The 27888-nt window shown below is 40.6% G+C and overlaps 1 protein-coding gene across 3 annotated transcripts; it reads right to left on the bottom strand.

Moving 5' to 3' along the window:
• Positions 1-1732: 1732 nt before the first annotated feature.
• Positions 1733-27884, bottom strand: CD200 (CD200 molecule). Of its 3 annotated transcripts, XM_045502033.1 has the most exons (6): positions 27294-27884; positions 23941-24025; positions 13014-13334; positions 10215-10487; positions 8107-8214; positions 1733-3168 (listed from the first exon to the last, which is right to left on the bottom strand). In XM_045502033.1, the coding sequence occupies exons 1-6, from the start codon at positions 27303-27305 to the stop codon at positions 3161-3163; spliced, it is 807 nt and encodes a 268-aa protein (XP_045357989.1). In that variant the 5' UTR covers positions 27306-27884; the 3' UTR covers positions 1733-3160. The 3 variants fall into 3 exon arrangements, with proteins under 3 accessions (XP_045357989.1, XP_045357990.1, XP_045357991.1); XM_045502034.1 differs by lacking the exon at positions 23941-24025; XM_045502035.1 differs by lacking the exons at positions 23941-24025; positions 27294-27884 and having other exon boundaries at positions 10215-10482; positions 13014-13205.
• Positions 27885-27888: the final 4 nt, after the last annotated feature.

Here is a 27888-nt window from a genome sequence, read left to right as displayed (position 1 = left end):
CGCATGCTCTGGGCTACCCCTTCCTCCTCCTGTCTTCATTGGCTATGACCTTCCTGGGGTTTTTTCATCACAGCCTACTAGTGTAAGTCCAAGTCCCTCAATATCCTCCAAGGTAACTGATAAGCCACTTTATAAGCCAATTTAATTGAATTACATGGGTACCTTGCTTTATTTCACTTCACCGATACTGTGTTTTTTACAAATTGAAAGTTTGGGGCAACCCTTCCTCACGCAAGTCCATGGGTGTCTTTTTCCAGAAACATTTTGTCATTTGTGTGTCTGTGTCACATTTTGGTAATTCTTGCAATATTCCAAACGTTTTCATTATTATTCTATTTGTTAGGTGATCTGTGATCAGTGAGTATGACTTGATGAAAGCTCAGAGATGGTTAGCACTTTTTAGCAATAAAGTATTCTTTAACTGAGATAGGCGCATTGTTTTTCAGACATAACGTTAATGCACACTTAATAGATTACAGTATAGTGTCAACGTAACTTAAAGGTACTGGGAAAACAAGAAATTCATCTGAGCCCTTTTTTTTTTTTTTTTAACGTTTATTTATTTTTGGGACAGAGAGAGACAGAGCATGAACAGGGGAGGGGCAGAGAGAGAGGGAGACACAGAATCGGAAACAGGCTCCAGGCTCTGAGCCATCAGCCCAGAGCCCGACGCGGGGCTCGAACTCACGGACCGCGAGATCGTGATCTGGCTAAAGTCGGATGCTTAACCGACTGTGCCACCCAGGCGCCCCATCTGAGCCCTTTTTTAATGATATTTGCTTTTTTGCAGAGGTCTGAAACCAAACCACAATATCTCTGAGGTACTCCTGGATTAGTGACAAAGAAGGATTCGTCCTAGGGTTCTCTGCACTAAGTTATGATGAAATGATGAAATGTTTAGGCACTGTGAAGATACCTGTTTAACAAGGAGTTTCCTTGGGAAAGACTCACAAAATCTTCTCATCAGGTGGTCTCCTTCTTTGCGTATACTTTACAGGATCAGTCTTTAATATTGTCCCTGAGACCATTTCAGGGGGCCCACAAGGTCAAAACTATTGTCACCATCATACAAAAACATCATTTGCCTATTTCACTTTCATTCTCTCAAATGTGCTGTGGAATTTTCCAGAAGCTACACGATGTGTAATGTTGACATCATTCTGATGGCTAATAGAATACATGCTTGTATATTTTTTTCAAATATGTAAGTTTTAATTTCAAATGTGGTAAATATTGGCAAACACTTCTCTTTACCAGAAAGTTCTTTGGGGTCCTCAATAATGTTTTTAGGGATGTTCTAAATTTTTGAGAACTGCTGCTTTAGCTGTCCTGCCTGATCTGGCAGTTGAGATACAAAGATACATACAGTAACGCAACAAAACGAGAGGCAGGGTGGTGGCTCCTATTAAATTCAAAACTGTGTAAGCTAATCAGTTTGCAAAGGTTGGTGTCAAAAAGCAAAATCAAAAGAGCACATGTAAGGAAGTGCTCCAAAATTGACCATATCACATCAAATGGACACAGTTACCAAACTGATAGAGCTCCCGCTGGCTAGATCAGGGATATCTGATTTGTGACTTTGTGACTAATCAGAAATGTTACTGGCATCTTCTAGTGGGTGAGAGATAGAGGGGAGGGGAGGGTTTCACACACAGAGGGAAAGTATAAAGATTATCACTAATGCTACCACATTCCCCAAAAGAGTATCATGAACCAAATATTTAGCCTTGACACTTTTAATCATTCAGTATTTTAATACAAATATATGGAATAGTACAGAATTAAATAACATATGAAAGGCTTAAATATACAAATATCCAATTCAACAGTGAAAACAAGTTAAGTTTTAGTCACGGAGTAGAGAGAAGAAAGCAGGCAATACTGAAAAAGTCACTAATTTGGTCTTGTGAGTAATAAGAGTTCAAAATTGTTCCACTAGTTCGAAAAATCTATTTAGGGGTCACGTGGGTGGCTCAGTTGGTTGAGTGTCTGACTCTTGATTTCAGCTTGGGTCATGATCCTAGGGTGGTGGGCATGAAGCCTGCTTGAGTTTCTCTCTCTCTCTCTCTCTATCTCTCTGTCTCTCTCTCTCTGTCCCATCCCCCCTCAAAATAAATAAATAAAAAGGAAAGGAAAGGAAAGGAAAGGAAAGGGAAATATATTTAGACCAAAGGGATCTATAAACCCATACATGCCTTCTCTGCTATTATGAGAAGTTAACTCATGAGAAAAGAAGACAGGAGAGAATAGCATTTGAATTGACTGACTGTTATTTACAAAACTTCCTAAATGCCTATTCTTATCATATGTTTTCATTACACAAGTTTGAATTCACAACGACTAAAATAGGACTGACATCTTATGAGTCAAATGGGACAGGAAATGCAAACTTTTTTAAATATGCGAGCTGCTGGACTAACAATACTTATTCTTCTATAAAAATAGATAAGTAAAGTTAAGGTTGCCGATGTTATTTTGCAATAAATTCAGTCCCACATTCATTGTGGTAAACGTCACAAAAGAACATGAAATATAGCAGTGAAACCAAAGACTTTAGAAAGACCAGCTATTAACAATGCAGTGAAGAAACACATGAAAAAACAGACTCGTGGACCTAAGAACAATATGGAAGAAGAGAAGGAACATCGACAGAAAGGTTAAAGGTAGTCTCAGAAAAGTTCTTTGGTCCTCAACACCTTTCTGTATTCTCCTTTCTCTTTTTCATTTCATTATTCATTTTCTTTCCTGGAATTACATCAGTTTTTAGAGCAGAATGGCAAATTATCTGGTCCAACTTCTTAATTTTCTGGATGCAGATGTGGAAGCTCATTGAGATAAAGTGATGAACGTGGGGCTGCCATCAGCTGGAGCCAGAGTCAGTCTCTGAGTTGTGGCTACTGATCCAGAGTCCATTCAACAGGACAACACTGCCCTACTTCACAAAATCAAGTCCTACAACAGACTTGAGAGGTGAAATGACTTCCTTTTGGAACACTCACCAGCACTGGGTCGCTTACATGGCAGAAGGAAATCTTGAAATTCTTAGGTCTTTTGTCCCTACCTCTTTTGTTCTTGGAGAATGACCCTTTTCCTCCTGCCTTTCTCATGAATCAGATTCAAGTAGACCAGGACATAATATTCAGGGTTCTGTGTGAGTCTTCTAGGGCTCTAGATAAAAGAAAGAACAAGATATTAACTTCAAACATGTATAATTTCTATACATAGTGGTATGTATTTCTATAAATAACAAAAGGGTCACTAAACACAGAATACTCCTGTGCATATTTAACTGGCAAAGATAAGGACATTTCTTGATCCAATGTGACACAAGGACATGGTGACTCTTTAAAAGGACATAGGTAGGGACTCCTGGGAGGCTCAGGCAGTTAAGTGACTGACTTTGGTTCAGGTCATGATCTTACAGTTCATGCATTTGAGCCTCGTATCGGTCTCTCTGCTGTCAGAATAGAGCCAGCTTCAGATCCTCTGTCCATCTCTCTCTCCATGCCCTTCCCCCACTCTCTCTCAAAAATAAACATTAAAAAAAATGTAATTGCTTAAAAATAAAAGGACAGGTAATTCTAGGAAAAAAATGTTCTGCAGAATCACTTAAGACTACAAGTGAAAAAAACATTAAAGAATTCCAAATGATCTGGGGCACCTGGGTGGCTCAGTCGGTTAGGCGTCTGACGTCAGCTCAGGTCATGATCTCTCAGTTTGTGAGTTCGAGCCCCATGTTGGGCTCTGTGCTGACAGCTCAGAGCCTGGGGCCTGCTTCGGACTCTCGGTCTCCCTCTCTCTCTGCCCTCCCCCACTCAAGCTCGCTCTCTCTCTCTCTCAAAAATAAATAAACATAGAAAAAAACTTTTTTTTTAAAGAATTTCGAATGATCTATGTGTACTTTATTTATAAGACCTTGAGCTTTGCTTCCTGTGGATATTAACTTGCTAGACATTGGGTGGCATTCAGGTGTCACAAAGAAGACATATGGAGGGCCTTTCAAGGGCTATCAGATTTCTAGCACATAAACTGAAAGGATGTGGGCCTCCCCTCAAGGCGTGTAGTTAGTGAAGTAAAAGGCCTAGGATTTTATCTTGGTGCCACCTCTCATTCTCTATGTAAATCGTTAAGTTAACTCTTCACCAGAAACTGCAATGTTTTAAACTTGCCAATATGCCCAGTATCTACTATCTGTGGTAAAAGACGTAAAGCAGCTCAGGCAAGAATGCCCGGGCTTAAGATTCTGTTAGCCAATGACTCTGTAATCAGATCATGCCTTGCCATTTTTTTGATATGATGGATGGCATCTGCACCCATTGGAGTGTAAACTTTTGTAGAAAAATCAGTTGGAAGGCAAGATTTCTCCCGGCAGTATTGACCTAAGCAGTTCAGTAAAGGTTGCTTAACACTTCTCTCATAAAAAGTGCCACATCTCTTCTGCTTGGAGCTCTGAGGAAACTGGAGTAGGGGTAAGGACCACCCCCACCCCCACAACCACTCTGCATTAGGGAGACATAGGTACAATTATTACGCAAAGCAAAGAATTGCATTTGTTTTTGGAAACAAATATTTTTTGTATTGCCCTTACAACTAATCACTATTTCACCATCAAAATTATTGAGCACTTCTGGTATTTGACATAGTACTAAGCTGAAAATAAGAGAAAGCGACATGATTCCACTGAGGACACAGTGTTTTATCAACACCTCCATTGTTCTCAATGAAAAGACAGCCCATTTAAAGGTCAGGTTATTATGAAGTGAAGTGAAAGAATTCAAGGTAATTATACAGATAATGTTGGTGAAGGAAAAACCACTTTGTTACAAAATAGCTGGATGATTTGAAGAAAAAGTGAAGTTTGGAATAGGCATTTCCTACGGTTGTGTAAATTTTTTACTGTTTTCCACTTATACTTTGACTCAATCAAACAAAAGAAAACTGCTACTCAAACATTTCAAAAAGTGAGATGAGTATCTGCTCAGATCTGCCCCCACGTGAGGTTTTTGTTACTGAGAAGCACGTAATCATTGGTGGGTTGACTAACGAGAAATAAGAGGTTATTTTCAATCCCAAATTTAACTTCATTGTAGTATATGTGGAAGGGAAAAATTTATGACCTCAATTGGGTTTTAATAGAATATTATAGAATAGGGGAAATTTTCCCTAGGAAATTTTATTTTTTTTCACTTTCTATTTCAGTAATAAAGCACTACATTCATGAAAGAAAATAAAAGGGATTTTTTTTGAAAACCTATCAATCTATTATTATCTGGTTGTTGTAGTCTCATGGGAAGTAACTGTGATCTGATCCTATCAGGAATGGAACAAAGAGAAACTGCCTCTAACTCCCCATACCTTCCTCCAGAGGACACCTTTCCTGGTGAAAAGAACAACATTCTCTCTGGCATTAAACAGGATCACAAGAAAAATAGATCCTAATTTGTACAAAAATAACATCATCATTACATATTACCCCTCTATCCTGAAACTGTAAGTTTGCTGTGCTTTTGTGAGCAATGAATAAGTGATTTTGGTCTAAAATAAGCTTTTTTGTTGTGTTTGTTATGGACCTAACAAAGAGTCAAACCCTTACTTAACTAGATTTGTCTTACCACCCAGCAGCTTCTCAGAGATGATTTCTTTGCCCACATTCAACTAGTGCAAGAATTAATTCATCCTTTCTCTCCTCTTTCTTTCTCCATGAACTATGAACACACACACACACACACACACACACACACACACACATTTAGTTCCCCCTCTTCACTTCCTTATTTCTCAACAGTTGCCATTTTTTCCAGTAACCAGGTCCAGAAATTTGGTGTCATTTTTGACTGATCATCATGTTCCCCTGCCCATCCAAAAGTTTTATGTTTTCAGATGATGGAAAGCAAAGAGAAGAGAAAAGGAAAACCCAAAGCAAGGGTAGGGAAAAAAGTAGGAAGCAAATGTAGTAGGACTGTTCACTTTCATCACAAATTGATAATCAAAATTTGTTACTTAAAGAAATTTTAAACGTCAGTATCTCCGATGGTTTTCATCCCTTTCTGCCAACTTTTTGTATAACTTAAGTTTTGGTCCTGAGTGTTTAAGTCTCCAGCATAACAAACACTTGGTTTTACTAGCTATTTCAGTGTATGGGACCTACTAACATTTTTGAAACCCACAAAACAATTCAGCCACCCAAAATATGCCACTTCACATTCAGTGTAATTAACTGAGTTGGCCATATGTCATGAAGATATTATCAGTAAATAGCAATTCTAGTGCTTACAAGATCCTAGAGAGGTGCAAGTGTTTATTTCATAAATGAGAAAAGCCTGGGTACAAAGATAAGCTGACTCCCTTTGCTTCAGGAATTGGAAAAGGCCTTGAACAATTCTTTTTCCCAGAAAACCTAAGACTTAATGAACAAAGGACAAGTATTCTTCAAATGCCCCATTCTAGTGGAATTTACCTTGGGCTTGAATAGATTGCATTATAAGATTCTTGTCCAACAGGGACTTTTTAAAACAAATTTGAACACTTCATACTTTTTTTCTTCGTACTTTCCAAAAGAATACAGCAGTAACAGAAAGCTAAGACTAAAATAAATGCAACCCAATAGTGCCTTTCAAGTCAGAACTCCAGGGTATCACAGCTGGAAGAACATTCTGGCAGAGGTCAGGAGACCAAGACCACGGTTCTCGTCCTAAACCTGTTGTTAACTAGCTGTGTGACCTTAGGAAAAAAGTCAATTTCCCTCTCTGGCTTCAGTTCCTAACTGGAAAAACGAAACGTTTGGATAGAGTCAAACAGACTTCTGCCTTTGACATTCTGCAGAGCACTAATGAATTCTATGGGCTTATGTTTATATGCAATAAAATTATCTGATATGTAATCCCCTCTCCCCACAGAACACATTCTTTTGACTACTTTTGCAAAGGGGTCACTGGCACTGAAGATTTGTTGTTTTTTATAAAATGACATTAATCTGGTGTTTATATAAGGTTTATGCAGAATTAAGTGTTTGAAAAACCTAGCACATGAGAGATAGCTCATGAGACATAAAAGAAAAAGGGGGGAAAGTAGCGCTTAAGTGAAGTTTTTAATAGAAATTTAAAATAACACTCTAAACCAACATTTTCTTCCTTCCCTTACAGTTATCTGAGATGGTGAAAACTCCCATATCAGCCTTTCACCCTTGGAAATCCCCATCAATATGCCATAAACTGCAGCTTTGAATTAACTTTAATGAATTATGCACTGTCTTCAGAAAACAAAAAAATTTAATTCTCTCTTTCTAGCTGACTCCTCGTTTTACAGCGTCTCATTTTATAATATCTCACAATGCTTTAGACTCAGCATTTATAAGGTACTGAAATTACAATAAGAAAAGGAGAATTGAAAACATCACTTTCAAAATCTATCCTTCCATCCAGCCAGCCAGCCATCCACCCATCCATTCATCCACTGATTCATTCACTATTTTAATGAACAGCTATTGAGCACCTAATAATATACATAAGATGTTGTGATAGATGTTGTAAGGGACAGAGAGAAAATGTGCAGTCTATAAAGACAGAATGACATAATGTAGTTAGAAGATGGCCTATATGTTGCCTATAGTGTTTGAGACATAGTAAGAGTATAACAGAGAAAATACTATTTAATTAGTGAGTATATTGGATAATTTCAGAGTCTGTTGCATGGAGTAGCTGGCCCTGGGGAGCGCTGTAAAAAGAAAAGAGATTGTCCTTCTCAGTAATAAGTGGAAGAACACAGTGTGGACGCTGAGACTTCTCTCCCTGGTTTTGCCATCAGCTGATTCAACAATGGTTGGATCAACATTTTCCACATTTCCTCTCATCAACCCTTACTCTCAAGTTACAAATAATTAGCCACTAAATGATCTTGGGAAACAAAAAGCAGAAGCATCCAGTTTTAACATCCAATTACAAGAAAATGACGCTGATGTGTTCTAAAATACCAGAAACATTTAGGTATTTCGGAAACAGCGAACAAAACACATTGTTGCCATCCCTTATTTATGTCTTCACGAGACCCCCCCAAATTGCTATTAAAAAGTCATTTGTTTCCTTCTGTGTATTTCTCGTGATCACTCACCTCGGTCTTGGTTCCGACGACGTTTCCAGTATAATAAGATTGAGATTAGGACCAGGAGAATGACCAGGGAAAGAATACTTAACAATAGTGGAACTGAAAACCAAAAGCCTATAGATGTTGAAGGGGAAAAAGGAGACACAAAGTCATAAGAAGCTGTTGAGGCAAAAAAGGATAGAGAAACAGTTGTGATTAGTTTTTCCTAGAACTGAGCTTAAAATGAAAACTACCCTTAAGTATATATCTATTGAAGTTTACATTCATGGCTTTATATTATTTCGATAGCATTTAGTTAATAATAATCTAACCACACGGTTTATGTGGTTGCTATCTCTTAAGACCTTTGAATGTGTGGTTTCATTTAGTCCTCAAAACAGCCCAAGAGTTAGGTATTATTATTATTATCTCACATATACAAACAACAACAATAGAACAAAAAACTGAGGCTGAGAGAAGTTAAGCAAGCCCATAATCAGAGTAGTAAGCAGCAGAACCAGGGCTTGGTCAGAGCTTGGTTTGCCTCTAAAGTGCATATTCTTTGCCTTACGGTCCGTGAAAGTCATATATTTATTGAGGGCGCTTTGGAAAATACAGAGTAATAGAAAGAAAAAAAAAATCATGCATCTCATGATTCCGATCCCAGGAGTAACTCATCTCAATGCTTTTACTGTATGTCTTCTAATCTGCATCTTTGTTATTAAAGCTCTTTCCACGGGCCAAGGCCAACAAACAAAGTTCCTCAGCATCACTCTGCAATACAAAGACGGGAGGAAGAGCCTCCTGATTGGGGAGTTTCCAGCATCTTCCCCATACCTCCGTAAAGGGATTTGTTACATCATAATTGAATCGTGCACCTTCAGACAGAGATGTGTCTAAGTTCAACAGTTTCTGTGCTTGACACATGCTCGAAGCGCGGGAGACTTTTAGTAAGCATTCGCAGAACAAACAAACATTACAAAAATGATGTTCACACATTGTACATGACATAAGTCGATTTTAGCATTCTTAGGAAAGAAGACCAGTTCCTTTGCAACTTCTTGTTTTTCAGGGAAATTGACCCTTTGCCTTGGCTGAAAATGAGGATCTCTTCACAAGTATCCAAATCTAACACTGCATATCTTTTGACCAAATTTACCTAAATGTCGACTTTTTGATTCGTCTGTTTTTTACAAGGACCCCAAAAATGACTACAGGAAATTTTGCTTAGAGGCCACCACGCCAATAAGGCATACACAGGAAAAAGTTTTTCCAAGCTCTGTTGCTTAAAATCCTCCCTGAAAAAAAAAAAAAAATCAAAACCCATCAATACCTTTTTAGGAGGCTTATTACAGACAGCCTCATCCAGAGTTGGTGCCTCAGAACCACAGAGAGAAAGAAAACCATGACTGTTTGCAAAGTGTCTTGCCTCTAAAACGGCCACTCCCTTTATTCTCCCACCCATAACCTTTACTTCTTGTATCCATGAGACCCAGAGATAGCAGTTTAGAGAAAAACGCAAGAAAGCAAGAGGGGTTTTGAACAGGAGGCAGTTTGTTTCAAAGGGGTGAGGAAAACACCTTCCGATACGCCTCTTTCTTAAAACCTCTGTTGCCCCTTTTCCACAGTGTAGATTACCAAAGCCTTTATTGGAGAGGTCACTTCTTCCAGGAAATCTCCTTGATCCCTCCAGATTGAGCTGATGTCCCTCCTCCCTGCCCTCAATCCTCTCAGGGTGCACCGTAGCTTTCTTATTGAAGCATTTAACACACAGTTTTATAACTGCCCGTTCTGTATTCCCAGTAAACCAGAAGCTTTCTGAGCAAAGGGACTGAGCCTTGCTGACTGTCACATTTCAACAGTCCCAAAGCCTGGCACAGAACAGATACTCAGTAAATGTCAGCAGTGTGGAAAAATAAATGAATGGATGGATCTCAGCAAAAGCATTTGGTATGTGGGAAACATACCACATTTACCAAAGTAAAACTGGCTTTATTGGGTTCCTCAACCCTGTTTTTCTCTCCCCACTTATGCCATTCTCTCTCTTACTGGCTCCTTTGCTAAGAAACCAACAGGCTAGCAAAACATCCACCACCTTCCAGGTGTGTGACACATCTTTGCCCACCTTCTCTTACCTTTGTCCAAGGTTTGCCTGACGCTGGTCATAGTCCCCAGGTGTAGCACCTGGCAGATTACCTCCTTCCCCACCTGGCTCTTGGGGTCTTTGACCTGGAGGACACTCGTGACAGACGTGGTCCCATTGGGGTGTGAGAGAATCTCAGTACTGTTTTCAATCCCTGACCCAGAGACCTTCCAGGAGATCACAGGGGCTGGGCGGGCATTGGCAGAGCAAGTGATATTTACGTGGTCTTCGAAAAATTTATAGTGAAGGAACACTGTGGGCTGTACTGGGACAAAAAAAAATGATGGCCTGCCATCAGTTAAGCACCACATTCTCCTCAGAGGACGAAGGAAGATCTGTACAGAAAGACACTGGGGGCTCAAGACATAAGATGGCACATCCAACCCAAACTGGGGCATCTCAGTTCTTCCTGTGTCTAATTCTCTGGCCGGCAGGATGGAAACTGGCCTAGTACAACCCTGCAACAAGAAAAATCCTCTCTGTCGTTTCTCTTCGGGGGAATTAGCTGAATGGATAAAGGGCATCTTCTTTCCCATACAGTCCAGAGCTTAATTATTCTGTTCTCTTTTTCCACGGGCAATGCAGCACCTCTGCCTTCTTCTGGGTATCCCTCTCATAGTCTGACAATAGTCACCAATCAGCACTTCCATACAGGTAGCTTGCACTTCTCAGAAGTACCAGGGCAGTTTCAGAACAGAGAGCCCGTAGAGGGGCTGCTGCTTAGGGATGGCCTTTCTCTGCTTGGAGCTGGACCAGGGAATGAGATGCATGGAGGAGACTTGGAAAGTCCCTGCTTGGAATATCCATAAAAAATGTAAATTAGAAATTCACATGCCCATTACTAGAAAATCACAGAATGACAGTTGGAAAGACCTTGGAGATCACCTGAATGGAGTTAAAACAACTAGTTAATGAGAAAAGGATATTATTTTAGTCCAGCTGTAATCCTGTTCCCTTCCAAAAGTCCCTTGACTGATGAATTCATTGCCATCGTATATTTTTCAATGTGCAGTTTATCTCTGCTGAGCAAATGCAGTTTTGCTTTCCTGTGGTTGCTTCAGAGCCCTCAAGATAATTAAAGGGCGGTAACTAAATGAAAGCCTGGTCTGTGCTTAGAGGTTCAAGACATGGGAGGGTGACAGTGGGCTGGAGGAAATGGGCCCAAAGGGCTGTGGCTTTTTCCAAAGAGTACCCAGATACTAATGTCAAGGGGCACTGGGGGAAGACAGATAAAAGTGAGGGAAGATGAGTAGGGTTACATGGTGAGACTGGGTGGCAAGGTGCTCTGGTATATCCAAGGATGACTTAGATGAAGGCTGTAAGGTGTAGCTGGAAAGGGTCAGAATGGAAAAGAATAGGGTTACTACCCAGAAGACTCAGGGGAGTGTGGTTTTCAGGCAAAAACTATTACAAAATATTAAGAGTAAAGTATGGGGGGGAAGAAGAAGAAGGAGAAGAAGAAGGAAGAGGAGGAGAAGAAGGAAGAAGGAAGAAGAAGGAAGAGGGAAGAAGGAGGAAGAAGGAGGAGGGGGAGGAGGTGAGGAAGAAGTGGCAGGGGGAGGAGAAGGAGGAGGATGGAGGGAGAAGGGGAACAAGAAAAAGTAACAGAAATGAGAATGACACAAGAAGGAAAAAGATGAAAAGTGATGAGGAAGGGGGAAGGAAGGAAGGAAGGAAGGAAGGAAGGAAGGAAGGAAGGAAAGAAAGAAGGAAGGAAGAAGGGAAGGAGGAGAGAGGAAAAAGGAAAGGAAAGAAGGAAGAAAGATTGGAGGCAGGGGGAGAGGAAAAAAAAGATACAAAGAGACAGAACAGAAGACATAGAATCAAGAAGAAAATCTGACATAAGATTCTGCAGAAAGGATTCACTATAGGCAAAAATAAGTGAAAGAAATATATATATATATATATATACATATATATATATATATATATATTTTTTTTTTTTTTTTTGGTGTTGCCATATGTCCCTCGCACTCTTGTCTACTGAGCATCCTCTTACCCCAGGTTCAATATTCTTAGTGTGTTCAAACTCTCGCTTTAACATTCCTGATAACTATGTCTAAATTTGTCTTTTCCCTTCTAAACCTACCACCAACTGTGCTATGCTCCAAAGTTATGCCTCATTCCCACTTCTTAATTCTTGATCTCAGTTATGTGTCAGTTGAAAGAAGAGGAATCTTGTCAAACTAACCCTATTGGATTGTAAAAGAATGCTTATTATCCAGTTAAATCTCTAGTTGGCCTCAGGTATGAAAGGCCTTTATGGTACATCCCCTTTCAATCCCGAGAGAACTACATTAAACCAAAATGAGAGGTACCACATAACTGGCTTCAGGTTATCCCAATCTGGCTCTTTCCTTAGATCCAAAAATGTTTGTGCTGTTAGGGACTTTACAGATAATCTGTTTTATACTTATTGTGTAGATAAATAAACTCTGCTTCGGAGAGTGGACGGGACTCTTGCAGGGTCACATGATTGCTAATGGCAAAGCCAGGTCAGAATCATATCACTACTTAGGAGAACCCCATTATCTTCACCATCGTCCTTAATTTACCCTTGCTGACAACACAATTCCTCAGAGCAAAGATAACTCCAGGCAGAGATTCAATGTGGCCCCATGAACTCTTCCAATAACCATAACTACATTATGGTAGACATGAGAGGCTAAGTTTCTTCTTATAAACCTTTCTGAGGTTAAGATCCTGAAAAACTAGGCACCACCACCATGTTCCAAACATTCTTGAAAACAACATTTCTAGCCAGAGACAATGTATTATCAGAGATTCTCACCAGAGAGGGTGAGGCAGGCTTTTCCTGAGATCTTCCCGGAACCAAAAGTATTGAAGAGGCACTTGTAACACCCTTCATCCTCCAGGGTGGTATTCCAGAACGTAATGGTTGAGTTCGTGAGTTCCAGCTGGGTGATGTTTATCTTGTCCTTATAGGCAGGCTGGACTACAACCCCATGGTTCTTGCTGAAGGTGACCATGTTTTCTGGGCTTACAGCCTTGATTTTCTGCCATGTCACAATCAAGACTTCCTCGGAATTTTGCAGAGAGCATCTTAAGGAAGCAGGTGTGTTCAGCAGCTCTTCTTCATCTTGGGTCACCACTTTTATCATAGAATCATAAAAGAACACTTATATTTTAAAATTTAATACATACAAGTACACATTTTTCTGATTTAAAAATGCATGTTCAAAGTTAAATATAGAAAACATAGGGGGAAATGCTGGAGGAAAGGGGATAGTGGAGAAGAAGGGGGATCTGGATTTTCCTTGTCCTTCAAACATAGCCTTATTGAGGTCAGAATACTTGGAACACCCAGGAAATAGATCTGCGGAGTGACAGAAGGATCTCCACGGTTGGAAGGAGACAGCCTGGCAGGATGGAGATGCATGTGTGTGAGTTGTGGGAGATAAAATAGTGCTGTTATGGAGAGGTGGGAACCCCTTCTGTGAAGAGACAAGGGAAACAAAGAGGGGTTGTGAAAGCATAGCAGTGAGTTAGCACAAGAGGAAAACCTCTCTGGACCGTGGACTAGGGAGCGAAAAGTACTGAGTGTACTAGTCTGTTTTTGCAGTCTTTGGAGCTGAAACTCTCAGGTTCTGGAAGTGCACGAGTTTCTTTGGAGCAGAGCCGTGGCAAGCAATACCGGGGAGGAGGGAGCTGGTCCCAGAGTGCACAGCATGATGTAGTGATCTTTGGGGCACAATGGAAGAGAACAATCCCCTTCCTGGACTACTTTAGAAAGAGAGTTTATTGCCTCCGCAAGGACAAAAGACCCCGCAGGTGTGAGCCAAAGGTCTTTCATCAGCCGGGTGGAAAGGCTCTACTCTGGAGCAGGAGAGCAGATCGCTGTCACGCCAGTCCTTTAAGACTTTGGGTTTTGAATCCCAACTGAGTGCCAAGGAGAAGGCACAGGAGAATTGTGGCGCAGGGCAAGCTGACCGCCCTCGCTATTCTGTGAGGACTGCCTGAACAGCGTGGGTTGAGATCCCTAGTTGAGATCCCAATCTGAGACCCCTAGATTGGGAGGACGTCCTTTTTTCCCCCTAACAACAATGCGGTGGGACTTCAGAGAGCAGCACAGCTGCCCCCACTGGAGGCCGGACACACTTACACCTAACCCCTCCTCTCCATGCCTAGCAACTGCTTATTTACTGAAACAAGACTGACCCAACACAGCCGGCCTTGCCTCCAGACCAGCACAGCCACCCCCCAAACACACACCAACAGACAACTCTGGGGTTCTTTTTCCTTTTTTTCATCCCTCTTCTTTTTTTCTTTTGGAATCAGGCTCAGACTTTCTGATTTGTTTTTTGACATTTCTTATTACATATTTTTTTATTTGTTTTTTTAAAATCCTTTTCTTTTTCCTTCCTTTCTTTTTCCTTCTTCTTTCCTCCCCCCCCCCCCCCCCCCCCAATTTCTTTTCCTTTCACTTTCCTTGGAATCGGCCTTATAGGTTTTGATTTTCTATTTGGTTTTCTTTTCTCCCCTTTCTTTTTTCTCTTTTAATGGGATCCGGCTCCCCTCCCCTTCCTTTCTTCCCCCAGAGTTGCTTCAACAAACAAATCAAAGCACACCTAGTTAAAGGTCCAAACACTCCCCACTACAAGCAAGGAGGAGCTCTGTGGAGGACTGACCAGTGGCATAAAGCAGCCAAAATGCAAAAGGAGAGTACACTCAAGAAAACACCAGAAACACTTCCCGGAGTGCCAGGCCCTCAACAGTGTATGACCCTTTTTTAATATAGCATTACTCTTAGGTATAGGACACATAATATGCTTTTAAAATACACAAAAGACAGACACCTAGTCAAAATGACAAGATGGAGGAATTCTCTCCAAAAGGAAGATCAAGAAGAAATCACAGCCAGAGACTTGCTCCAAACAGATATAAACAATATAAATATATTCAGAACAACAGTCATAAGCCTAATAGCTGGGCTTGAAAAAAGCATAGAAAACACCAGAGAAACCCTTGCTGTAGAGATCAAAGACCTGAGAACTCACCGAGATGAATTTTAAAGAATGCTATAGATGAGACACAAAATAAACTAGATGTAGTGACAGTGAGGACCGAAGAGGCCGAGGAGAGAATAGGTGAAATAGAAGATAAAATGATGGAATAGAATGAAGCTGAAAAAGAGGGAAAGGAAATTCCTAGACCATGAGGGGAGAATTAGAGAACTAAGTGATTCTATAAAATGAAATAATATCCATATCATTGAGTCCCAGAAGAAGAAGAGCAAAAAAAGGGGCAAAGCTTATTTAAATAAATTATACTGAGAACTTCCCTAATCTGGGGAAGGAAACAGGCATCCAAGTCCAAGAGGCACAGAGAACTCCCTTCAAAATCAACAAAAACAGGTCAACACCATGCCATATCATAAAGTAACTTGCAAAATACAAAGGCAAAGAAAGAATTCTGAAAGCAGCTAGGGACAAAAGGTCCTTAACCTATGAGGGTAGGCAGACCTGTCCATTGAAACTTGACAGACCAGAAGAGAATGGCAGGAAATATTCAATGTGCTGAATAAGAAAAATATGCAGTCAAGAATCCTTTATCCAATGAGGCTGTCCTTCAGAATAGAAGGAGAGATAAAGTTTCCCAGGCAAACAAAAACTAAGGGAAATTGTGACCACTAAACCAGTCCAGCAAAAATTCTAAGGGGGACTCTCTGAGTAGAAAGCAGCAAAGACTACAAAGGACCAGAGAACATTACCAGAAACACAAAATCTACAGGTAACACAATGGCGCTAAGTTCGTATCTTTCAATAAGCTCTCTGAATGTAAATGAATTAAATGTCCTACTATAAAGACATAGAGTATCAGAATGGATAAAAAAAAAACAAAAACAAACAACAAGATACATCTATATGCTGCCTACAACAGACTCATTTTAGACCTGAGGACACCTGCAGATTGAAAGTGAGGGGACGGAGGGATGCCTGGGTGTCTCAGTCAGTTGAGCATCTGACTTTAGCTCGGGTCATAATCTCACAGTTGTGAGTTTGAGCCCCACATCGGACTTTGTGCTGATAGTGCACAGTTTGCTTCAATTCTCTGTCTCCCTCTCTCTCTGCCTCTCCATTGCTTGCTCTCTCTCTCTCAAAAATAAACATTAAAAAAATAAAAATAAAAAAAAAAAAGAAAGTGAAGAGATGGAGAACCATCTATCATGCCAATGGATATCAAAAGAAAGCCAGAGTACCACACTTATAACAGACCAACTAGATTTTAAAACGAAGACTGTAACAAGACATGAAGAAGGTCATTATATTATATTTAAGGGGTATATCCATCAAGAAGAGCTAACAATTGTAGCACCCAACATAAAAGCACCCAAATATATAAATCAATTAATCACAACCTAAGCAAACTCACTGCTAATATCATAGTAGTAGGAGACTTTAGTACTCCATTTACAACAATGGACAGATCATTTAAGCAGAAAATCAACAAGGAAACAAAGGTTCTGAATGACACACTGACCAGATGGACTTAACAGATAAATTCAGAACATCTCATCCTAAAGCAGCAGAATACACATTCTTCTAGAGTGCACATGGAACATTCTCCAGAATAGATCACATATTGGGTCACAAATGAGTCCTCATCAGGTACCAAAAGACTGAGATAATATCATGCATATTTTCAGATCACACTATCAAACTTGAAATCAGCCATAAAAGAAAAGGTGGAATGCCCTCAAATACACGGAGGGTAGAGAACATCCTACTAAAGAACGAATGGGATGACCAGAAAATTAAAGACAAAGTTAAAAAATACATGGAAGCAAATTAAAATGAAACACAACAGTCCAAACCTTTTGGGATGCACGAAAGGCAGTCCTAAAAGGAAAATACATTGCAATTCAGGGCTATCTTAAGAAGCAAGAAAGGTAGAAAGGTCCCAAATAAACAACCTAAACTTATACCTATAGGAGCTAGAAAAGGAGCACCAAATAAAGCCCAAAGCTAACAAAAGAAGGGAAATAATAAATCCTACAGCAGAAATAAACAATATAGAATAAAAAAATCCAGTAGATGGGCGCCTGGTGGCTCAGTCGAGTAAGTGTCCGACTTCGGCTCAGGTCATGATCTCGAGGTCTGTGAGTTCCAGCCCTGCATCGGGCTCTGAGCTGACAACTTCAGTGCCTGGAGCCTGTGTGTCTTCTCTCTTTCTGTGTCTTCCTCTCTTTCTGCTCCTTCCCTGCTTGTGCTCTCTCTCTCTTGCTCTCAAAAATAAATAAAACATAAAAAAAAAATACAGTAGAACAGATCAATGAAACTAAGAACTGGTCTTTTGAAAGAATAAACAAAATTGATAAACCCCTAGCAAGACCTCTCAAAAAGAAATGAGAGAGGAGCCACAGAGATAAAATCATGAATGAAAGAGGAACGATCACAACCAACACCACAGAAATACAATTATAAGATAATACTATGAAAATCATATGCCGTAAAACTGGACTGTCTGGAAGAAATGGACAAATTCCTAGACACACACTACCAAAACTGAAACAGGAAGAAATAGAAAATTTGAACAGGCCCATAACCAGTAAAGAAATCAAATCTATAATCAAAAAGCTCCCAACAAACAAGAGTTCTGGGCCAGATAGCTTCCCAGGGGAATTCTATTAGACGTTTAAAGAAGAGTTAATACCTATTCTCCTCAAACTGTTCTAAAAATACAAAGGGAAAGAAAGCTTCCAAACTCATTCTTGGAGCCAGCAAAACCTTGATTCCAAAACAAGACAAAGACAGCACTAAAAAGAATTACAGATCAATATCCTTGATGAACCTGGATGCAAAATTTCTCAAGAGATACTGGTAAACGAATCCAACAGTACATTAAAATAATTATTTACCATGATCAAGTGGGATTCATTCCTGGGTTGCAAGGCTCGTTCAATATTCACAAATCCATGAATGTGACACACCACATTAATAAAAGAGAGGATAAGATCCTTTCAATAGATGCAGAGAAAGCATTTGACAAAATACAGCATCCTTTCTTGATAAAAACCCTCAAGAAAGTAGGGATAGAAGGATCATACTTTAACATCATAAAAGCCATATATGAAAGGCCCACCACTAATATCATCCTGAATGGGAAAGCACTGAGAGATTTCCCCCTAAGACCAGAAACATGACAGGGATGTTCACTGTCACCACTATTGTTCAACATAGCCCTGGAAGTCCTAGCCTCAGCTATCAGAGAACACAAAGAAATAAAAGGCATCCAAACTGACAAGTTAAAAGTCAAACTTTCACTCTTCATAGATGATATATAAGATACTCTACGTGGAAAACCCAAAAGATTCCACCAAAAAAACTGCTAGAACTGATACATGAATTCAGCAAAGTTGTAGGATATAAAGTCAATGTACAGAAATTGGTTGCATTTCTATACATCAACAATGAAAAAGCAGAAAGAGAAATCAAGGAATTGAGCCCATTTACAATTGCACCAAAAATCATAAGATACCTAGGAATAAATCTAACCTAATAGGAAAAGAACTGTATGCTATAGAAAACTATAGAAAGCTTATGAAAGCAATTGAAAACTATAGAAAAGCCTATGAAGGAAATTGAAGCAGACACAAAGAAACGGAAAAACATTCCATGCTCATGGACTGGAAAAAAAAATAGTGTTAAAATGTTGATACTACCCAAAGCAATCTACAACATTCAATGGAATCCTTATCAAAATAACAGCAGTATTCCTCACAGAGCTAGAAGAAACAATCCTAAAATTTGTACGGAACCAGAAAAGAGCTCTAAAACTCAAATTAATTTGGAAAAGAAAACCAGAGGTGAAGGCATCACAATTTCGGACTTTAAGCTGTATTACAAAGCTGTAATCATCAAGACAGTATAGTATAGGCAGACACATAGATCGATGGAATAGAATAGAGAACCCAAAATTAACCCACAAATATATGGCCAACTATTTTTTGACAAAGTAGGAAAGATTATCCAATGGCAAAAAGACATCTCTTCAGCAAATGTGCTGGGAAAACTGGACAGCGACACACCAAAGAATGAAACTGGACCATTTTCTTACACCATAGACAAAAATAAATTCAAAATGGATGAAAGACCTAAAGGTGAGACAGGAAACCATCAAAATCCTACAGGAGAAAACAGGCAGCAACCTTTTTGACCTCAGCCACAGCAACTTCTTACTAGACATGACTCTGGAGGCAAAGGAAATAAAAGCAAAACTGAACTATTGGGACCTCATCAAGATAAAAATCTTCTGCACAGTGAAGGAAACTGTCAGCAAAACTAAAAGGCAACCAATGGAATGGGAGAGGATATTTGTAAGTGGCATATCAGATAAAGGATTCATGTCCAAAATCTATAAAGAACTTACCAAACTCAACACCCCCCCAACAGATAATAATAATAATAATAATAATAATAATAATAATCCAGTGAAGAAATGAGAAGAAGACATGAATAGACACTTTTCCAAAGAAGGCATCCAGATGGCTGACACATGAAAAGATGCTCAACATCACTCATCATCAGGGAAACGCAAATCAAAACCAAAATGAGATACCACTTCATACCTTTCAGAATGGCTAACATTAACCAGTCAGCAAACAACAGATGTTGGTGAGGATGTGGAGAAAGGAGAACCCTTTTGCACTGTTGGCGGGAATGCAAACTGGGGCAGCCACTCTGGAAAACAGTAGGGAGGTTCCTCAAAAAGTTAAAAACAGAACTACCCTATGACCCAGCAATTGCACTACTAGGCATTTATCCACGGGATACAGGTGTGCTATTTCGAAGGGATACATGCACCCCAATGTTTATAGCAGCACTATCTACAATAACCAAATTATAGAAAGAGCAAAAATGTCTATCAACTGATGAATAGATACAGAAGATGTTGTATATATATGCAATGGAATATTACTTGGAAATCAAAATAATGAAATCTTGCCATTTGCAACAATGTGGATGGAACTAGAGTGTATTATGCTAAGTGAAATAAGTCAGTCAGAGAAAGATATCATATGATTTCACTCATATGTGGAATTTGAGAAACACAACAGATGAACATAGGGGAAGGGAGGGAAAAATAAGATTAAAACAAAGAGGGAGGCAAACCGTGAGAGACTCGTAAATACAGAGAACAAACTGAGGGTTGCTGGAGGGGAGGGCAGTGGGGGGATGGGCTAAATGGTTGATGGACATTAAGGAGGGCACTTTTTGGGGCGAGCACCGGGTGTCATATGTAAGAGATGAATCACTGGGTTCTACTCCTGAAGCCAAGACTACACTGTATGTTAACTCTCCTGAATTTAAATTAAATTGAATTAAATAAATAAATAAATAATAAGTAAAATTCTTTTGCTAGTGAAAAAAAAGAAAAAATAGAGAAAAATGCAAAGAAAACATTTATGTACATGCCTGATGCTGTTAGAGAAATATACGTTCAAATACGTATATTCAATCTTTAAGAGTAACAGAGTAGAAAAACAAGAAAGCAAACTCTCACTGAACAAATACTGTGTAAAGAATCCCTGGAAACTGAAAGTAGGTAGAATGAGGTTGAAGTTGAACACTGTCAGATAGAATAGAATGTGTTCGTGCCCAGAGAGGCAGAAGCAGGGAAAGGGCCAATGGACAATTGGCAGAGTGATGAGTTTAAGTGAAGATACAGCAGCCCCATACATTCCACACACACACACCCTGCAAAAGAAGGGGCAGCAACAGTGGCGTCTGCCTCCAGAAAGCAGTGCTGAATACGGGAATGTAAGGTAGAGAAATATTCAGGACAGTGCTTCAGGAGGCTGCATCATAACAGACGGCTTTGGCAGCCAAATAAGAATCTACACACCCCCACATTTTTACTTAATGCAATGCAGAGCATAAGGCATGACAATAACTTCTTCCCCCACAATGCTGGCTACTCATGTTGATATGATAGATGATTCCATAGGAAACTGCAATATAAAAACAAACAGGCACAGGTGTGAGAAAGCTGACACAATGAAAGAAGAAAAATGAACTCTACAAAACCTAAGAACTCCTACCAAATGAATAAAGATATCATAAATCAAGAAACACTTTGACATGAATAAATGTCATATCTTACGTGTAAAAAGAAGCCAGCATTGTAAATAGTAGAAATTAGAGGTGTAGCAAATGACATCTATAAAATCTTAACTTGGCTCACTTAGCAAAATGGACATTGCTGAAGAGTCAATTAGTTAAGTAGGAAGACCAGATTATGAAATTCTTTCAGAATATAGCACAAAGGGATAAAGATATGGAAAAAATTAAAGAAAAATTCAAAGACCTAGAATGTTTCACTGGTAGTCCATCAAAACTTTAAAAAAAGGGGAAAAGAAAGAATAGAAGATAAAAACACTGTAAGGGACATTTCAAAATGACAAAAGGAGCAATTTAAAATAAGATATATTAATTAAAAACCTTTATATGCCTAACAACATAAGCGAAACATACAAAAGCCAATAGAACTGCAAAGAAAAAATTTTAAACCCACAGAGATAATGGGAGAGTTTCACTTCCATATATTAAAAAATATATATAAAGCAAAAAAGTCAAATATAAGGATAGAGAAGGGACACCTGGGTGCTCAGTCGGTTAAGCGTCAGACTCTTGGTTTCAGCTCAGGTCATGATGTATAGTTTCGTGAGTTCGAGCCCCACATTGGACTCTGGGCTGGCAGTGCGGAGCGTGCTTGGGATTCTCTCTCTCCCTCTCTCTCTGCCCCTCCCCCATTTACTCTCTCTGTCTCTCTTGAATAAAGTTTATACATATATATATATATATATATATATATATATGGATAGAGACGATTTGAAAACTGAATATTTATATATGAATAATTATATATAAATTATATATGTATATGCATATAGGTATGTATTTATAAACTTTTATCCAAATAGAACATATAGGGGCACCTGGGTAGCTCAGTCAGTTGAGCATCTGACTTCGGCTCAGGTCATGATCTCATGGTTCACAAGTTTGAGCCCCACATCAAGCTTGCTGTGGTCAGTGCAGAGCCTACTTAAGATCCTCTGTTCCCCTCTCTCTTTGCCCCTCCCCCACTTGTGTGCGCTCTGTTTCTCTCTCTCTCTCTCTCTCTCTCTCTCTCTCTCTCTCAAAAATAAATATTTAAGAAAAAACAAAGAGAACATACAATCTCTACAAACATTCCCCAAAATTGAACTTGAAAAAGGACGCAAAATGGGGCGCCTGGGTGGTCAGTCGGTTGAGCATCCGACTTCAGCTCAGGTCATGATCTCACGGTTTGTGGGTTTGAGCCCCGCGTCCGGCTCTGTGCCGATGGCTCGGGACCTGGAGCCTGCTTCAGATTCTGTGTCTCCCTCTGTCTCTGCTCCTTCCCTGCTCACACTCTGTTTCTCTCTCAAAAATGAATAAAGATTAAAAATTTAAAAAAAAAAGGACGCAGAAAAAGCTGCTACTTTATGATCCTGAACACTGTCCACAATGCAATAAAACAGGAAATTTACATGCTTCTTTTAACTCTAATTACACCAGAAACCATAGGAAGAATAATCAATTACTATGAGTGACAAAGAGAATATAATGTATTGAAATCCAAAGAAACTGATAAAGCAGTTTTCAGAGGGAAATATTTAATCCTAATTTCATTAGGAAACAAGAGAATGAAAAATGAATACACACATATATCCAGAATCCCACACCGCCTCCCAAAAATAAAAGCAGTGAGTTAATATAGATGTTATACATATATAGTTTTAGGGAGGCATATTCTTGGTAGATGTGAAAAGTTCTAGAAGCAATACCTGCCATTGGGATTGGGGTTCTCTGAAAGTTCCTTGAGATTTTGCAGAGCAGAGATTTGAAGAAACTGCTGCTTTTAGAATGGAGAGTAGAAAGGAATCAAAGCTAGAGTTTTAACTTCTTAGGTGATTTTTCTCTTTTGACTATGGAAGAAATAATTTGGTGAGAACGTTTACGATTCTTTGATGCTTCTATAGAATTCCATTTAGATTCCCCAGTCAGTTGGTGAAGCCTGTGCTGTGGATGGTGTGAAACCTGCCCTGCCCCCAGCTGTAAAGGCTGTCGTAAAGGCACATCACATGGAAGGTGATAACAGGCCAGCAGCAAAGTGAGGTGTGATTTCCTATGAAACAGAGCAGACAGGTCTGGCCCAATCAGGAAATTCAGCAGATAAGTGGACAGCACAAGCATGTGTTACATAACAGACTGTGAACCTACGGAACCTCAATACTTCGTTCTTTTCCATAGTTTTCTATAAAAAGGGGCAACCCCATTTAAAAAGCTTACTGCTAGAATACCTTCTAAAAAGGGTATATTAATTTATACTCCCCAAGCGTTTCCCTATCTTTACAAACAGGGAATTACGTTTAAATGATATTTAGAAGTTACTCGATTTGATAGGTAAAAAACATCTTAAATTAGGAAGAATTTTTTTTTACGTCTGGTATAATCTATGAAAACAGTTTGTAAGTATCCAATGTCTTTTTCCACTTTGAAAACAAAAATGTGGAAAGCAGAAAGAACCACTCCCATTCCTCCAAGCAAATTACACATGTAAATAATTCACGCAGACAAATGAACTAGCACAGGCCAAACAACAGTGGCCAAATGTTTCCATCCCAGAAATTTTGTTTCCTAGACTCCACACAGGGGAATTGCATAACTTTTTACCTTGGGCCGCCCTGCAGAGCCTCACTGCTGCGAAGAACCAAATCAGTCTGTAGGCAGACAGATGACACAAGAGCCCAATGAACACCTGAAGACAGAAAGCAAAGCAGAGAAATGGGCATTTGGATGTGGACAAAAAGCTCAAGAAGCTTCCATCTCATTGCTACCTCCAGAAATGCTGCAGCTGAAGTTTTAACCACCAGAGAACTTTGGTTCTTTGGATGTGGAACCAGGGGCTATAAATGGAAGAAATAAAAGACGGTGCTCAGGATACGGGAAGGGAAAAGCAACCGTGTGGCTCATCCATTATGGCAATCCCTAGCAATTGGAGGCCTTGCTCTCAAAGCCACTACTGTAAACAGCAAGGTCTCAAAGATGTAGGATGGTCAGGGGGGGAAAAAAAAACTGCCATAAATACATACAGAAAACACAGAGACTGCAAACGTTAGAAAGCATTTACATCCCAAATAATCCACATCTGTTAACATTAAAAATGTAACTCAGGGGTAACCATCTTTCAGAAAGATGTGACTGCCTTGAAGTTTGCTGAAGTATTTTTCCCTGCGAATTCTGCAAATTTTACATGAATCGCACCTTTTGAAAAAACAGTAATGTCCTTTTTTTTTTCTTCAATGCTTAAAGCGACCGGGCGGAAACCCCTGGCATTTTACATGGTGATATTTAATGAAATGTTATTCTGGGTATGATTTTACTATAAGATGAGAGGATGGGATGTAGACAGATTAACCTCTCTCTACAGTAGCTCCATAGATCCATTCATTTGGTCTACATGTGTGTTCATCGTAAGGGGTACAGGCCAGAAATGTAACTCTTCCCTACATTTTTCTATAATAGAGATACATAAGAAATGTGGGTTTCTCTGTATTTTTCTTTAACTAAATTTCATTGTTATTTCACGTTGCCATTCCAACTAGAGGTAGAGACTTCATTGCAGTCAATGTCACATAATCTCTGTCAATTCAGCCCCCTGCCACCCCAGGACTTCACAACCGTTCCAGTCTCTGGCATTGCATTGCGTCTCCATTCCTAGAGGCTCACACAATGCCAAGCCACGGGGCAGGGCTCCTAATCCTTGGTTACAACCATCTCTCCACGGTGGCATTCTCTAAGATGGCCGTGTTCCCCTCAAGGCATCATGGTCATAGCAATTAAACAATTAAACCTTGTGCTTACAGTGTCTTCTCTTTTTCTCTTTTGTTCTCCTGATTCCGTGCTCCTGGATTCTCCCTGTGTTCAGCAAAGGGACGTTCTGCGTGTTCTCTGCCTATCCATCATCCATCTCTTGCCTTACTGTTCACTTATCATGATGGGGAGGCCGGTCTCTTTCCACAGTTGCCCCCAAGAAAGCAAGGCACAGGTGTTCTCTGTTATTGGATTTCAACACCTCCCTGTAAGTTCTATTTATCATCCTCCCTGAACTCCCCACTCATGGGCACCAGGCACAGGGCCACCTTTTCAGAGCACAAATTTGTGTCTGAATATAGACTTCAGACAGACCTTCTTTGCTCTCCTAGCCTAGAAAACATTTACTTCCGCTAGGGTTGGGAAAGCTGGTTCCTCCATCACCCTGCGTTTCTCCCATCTGGAATAACATATGTTGTGGGGTTTTCAGCATATTTAGGCTTTTTAAAACTCAAACGCTTAGGCTTTTGCTATATCAACACCTTGGCTTCTGAAACCAAAAAGTCTTCTTTGGCATTCTAATTCCATGGTGTTTTTTTAAAAAACCATATGCCCCTCTCTTATGTGGAAATCCAACAGCAAAGATGATGAGAAATGCAGAATGGATTGGTTCTCGTAGTGAAAATCTGTGTTTTAGGATAACAGAGAAAACAGATGCACACCAAAACGCAGTGTGTCAGCTGGGAGCCGACAATGTTTTTAAGAAGCAAAACACAATGATTGAGACTAGGGAGTTCGGAGGAAAGCCTTGCTATTAAATATATACATAATTATCCTGGGTAATGAGTTGGGTTAGCACAAATGCAGGATGCGTGAGCCAGGACAAATGACTCTACCTCTCCAAGATGTGGGCAAAATAACAGCACCGAACTCTTTTATTAAAAAGACTAAACAAAGTAGTACATGTAAGGATCCCAGAATAGTGAGTGACACAGATAAGCGGTGAATGAATATCGTTATTATTTCATCGGGTTGCTGTAAGAACTCGGCATTTAAAATACTTAATACAGCGCCTAAGATACAGTAAATACCAAGACATGTTAGGTAACTAAAAAAATCCACGAATCACATCATATAGAGGGAGTACAAATATTAAATGGAGAAATCCAGGAGCTCTTTGCCGACAAGGCCAAGGTTCACAGAGACCTGTGCCTCTGGCAACCAACTGCTCAGAGCCTCTTCCCCTGAGTGTCTGGGTCCAAATCCTGATCCCATCACATGCAGTCACATGGACATGTAAAAATTAACCTCTCTGCTTGTTTCCTTATTTGTAAAATCAGGGAATTTGTAAAATTCCTTCTCTGAAGGCTGTTAAGATCAGAAGCGTCCAGTGCGAGGAAACACTAGCTCGCAGGCCACCATACTCCTTTGTTAAGATGCCGAATGACTGGCTGTGTGGTGTCGCCAGTAAACTACATCTGAAAAAAATTACCTTGAGGTATTACTTGTATTTGGATTTTAACTGTTTTATTCATTGTTATTACTTCTTTTCATTACAGCAGCGTAAATAAAAAGGCTCCCATTCAGTTAGTAAACAGGTCCTGAATAAACAAAGGGCCTGTCTCTCTTGGATATCCTGGGGTTTAACCCGGATTTATAGGCTCTCAAGGCAAATCCTTTATGGCTCTCAAGACAAAGGGACCGGAGGATGGAAAAAGAGGCCTGTGTATCCCAGGAGGGAGCGAGCTCCCCCGGAGAGGACCAGCCCTGAATCCTGCAGCCCCACCGCAGCTTTGGGTGCCACGACGGAGCCAGAACAGCACCGCCATCCCCTCCTTGGGACAGGGTACAACAGAACGTGCTCTGCCGCCCTCGAGCCCCGGCCAGTAAGCCAGGCCGCCGGACTGCCCAGAGGGCCCGCCGGCCGCCAGCGCGCCTCCCCGCCCAGCTCCCCTCCGAAAGAGCCCGGGAGAAGCGTCTCCCGGCAGCATCCTTTTTCCAGGACACTGGGACAGGGACCCGGGCCGCCAGGAACGGCCTGAAGACCTCCCTTCCGGAGGCAAAATCCGCTCCTCCGCAGGTAAAGCGTCGCGGGGCCAGCGCCGACAGACACCGAAGCCACAGACAGCTCTGCCCGCCGCCAGCCCGGGGCCACGCGCGCCGCATCGCCCACCCCGCGCCCGCCGTCCCGCGTCCCGCCCGGCCCGGCTCACCAGCCTCTCCATCGTCGCTCCCTGCCGCGTGGGATGGCCGGCCTCAGCTGGAAAGCCCGAGGGTACTCGCTAAAGGAGCTGGAAGCCTAGAAGGCGCGGCCGGTCCCCGCCCCGAGGAGCTGCTGCAAGTGGCTCTCCTCGCCGCGCCCCCCTCCCCCGCTGGAGTCCTCACCGCTACACCCACTCGCGGGAGCCAGCGGTTGGGGTTTCCAGTCTCGTGGGTAAATTCCCCATCTGAAACACGGTGCATTTGTCAGAGGTGGCCGTTTTGGAAACACTTTGAGAAAGTGTTGGGAAAAACATACACTCTTTCCATTTCCACTCTACAAGGACCCAGAGAAAAAGGAAATGGGGGGAGGTGGGGAGACCTCAATCGTTTGAGCTCTCGCTCAGAGGTATGGCTGTCTGCATTGCTCAGCAGGTGTTAATCCACAGAAGGAGGTGAAACTGAAAAAGAACAAAGGTTTGTTATTTGGAGTCTCGGAATTGCAATTCAGGGGAGCACAGGTTTCAGGAAACCAAAAAAGTGTTGCTCTGGTAGGGAAAGCAAAAGGGGGGGTGGTATGAGAAAGAAGGAAGGGGTAATTGTATGTTG

Source organism: Leopardus geoffroyi, chromosome C2 (genome assembly GCF_018350155.1).
Source record: "Leopardus geoffroyi isolate Oge1 chromosome C2, O.geoffroyi_Oge1_pat1.0, whole genome shotgun sequence".
NCBI classification, from domain to species: Eukaryota; Metazoa; Chordata; class Mammalia; order Carnivora; family Felidae; genus Leopardus; species Leopardus geoffroyi.
The sequence above is the reverse complement of the archived record's forward strand: the minus strand, read 5'-3'. Positions and strand labels throughout refer to the sequence as shown.

What these genes read in the sequence shown, in the direction of transcription:
- CD200 (XM_045502033.1), bottom strand. An exon ending in AGCCTGCCTCACCCTCTCTG is followed by an intron (nt 10,488 to 13,013) that starts GTGAGAATCTCT and finishes TTTTTGTCCCAG; the next exon opens with TACAGCCCACAGTGTTCCTT. An exon ending in CAGGCAAACCTTGGACAAAG is followed by an intron (nt 8,215 to 10,214) that starts GTAAGAGAAGGT and finishes CAACATCTATAG; the next exon opens with GCTTTTGGTTTTCAGTTCCA.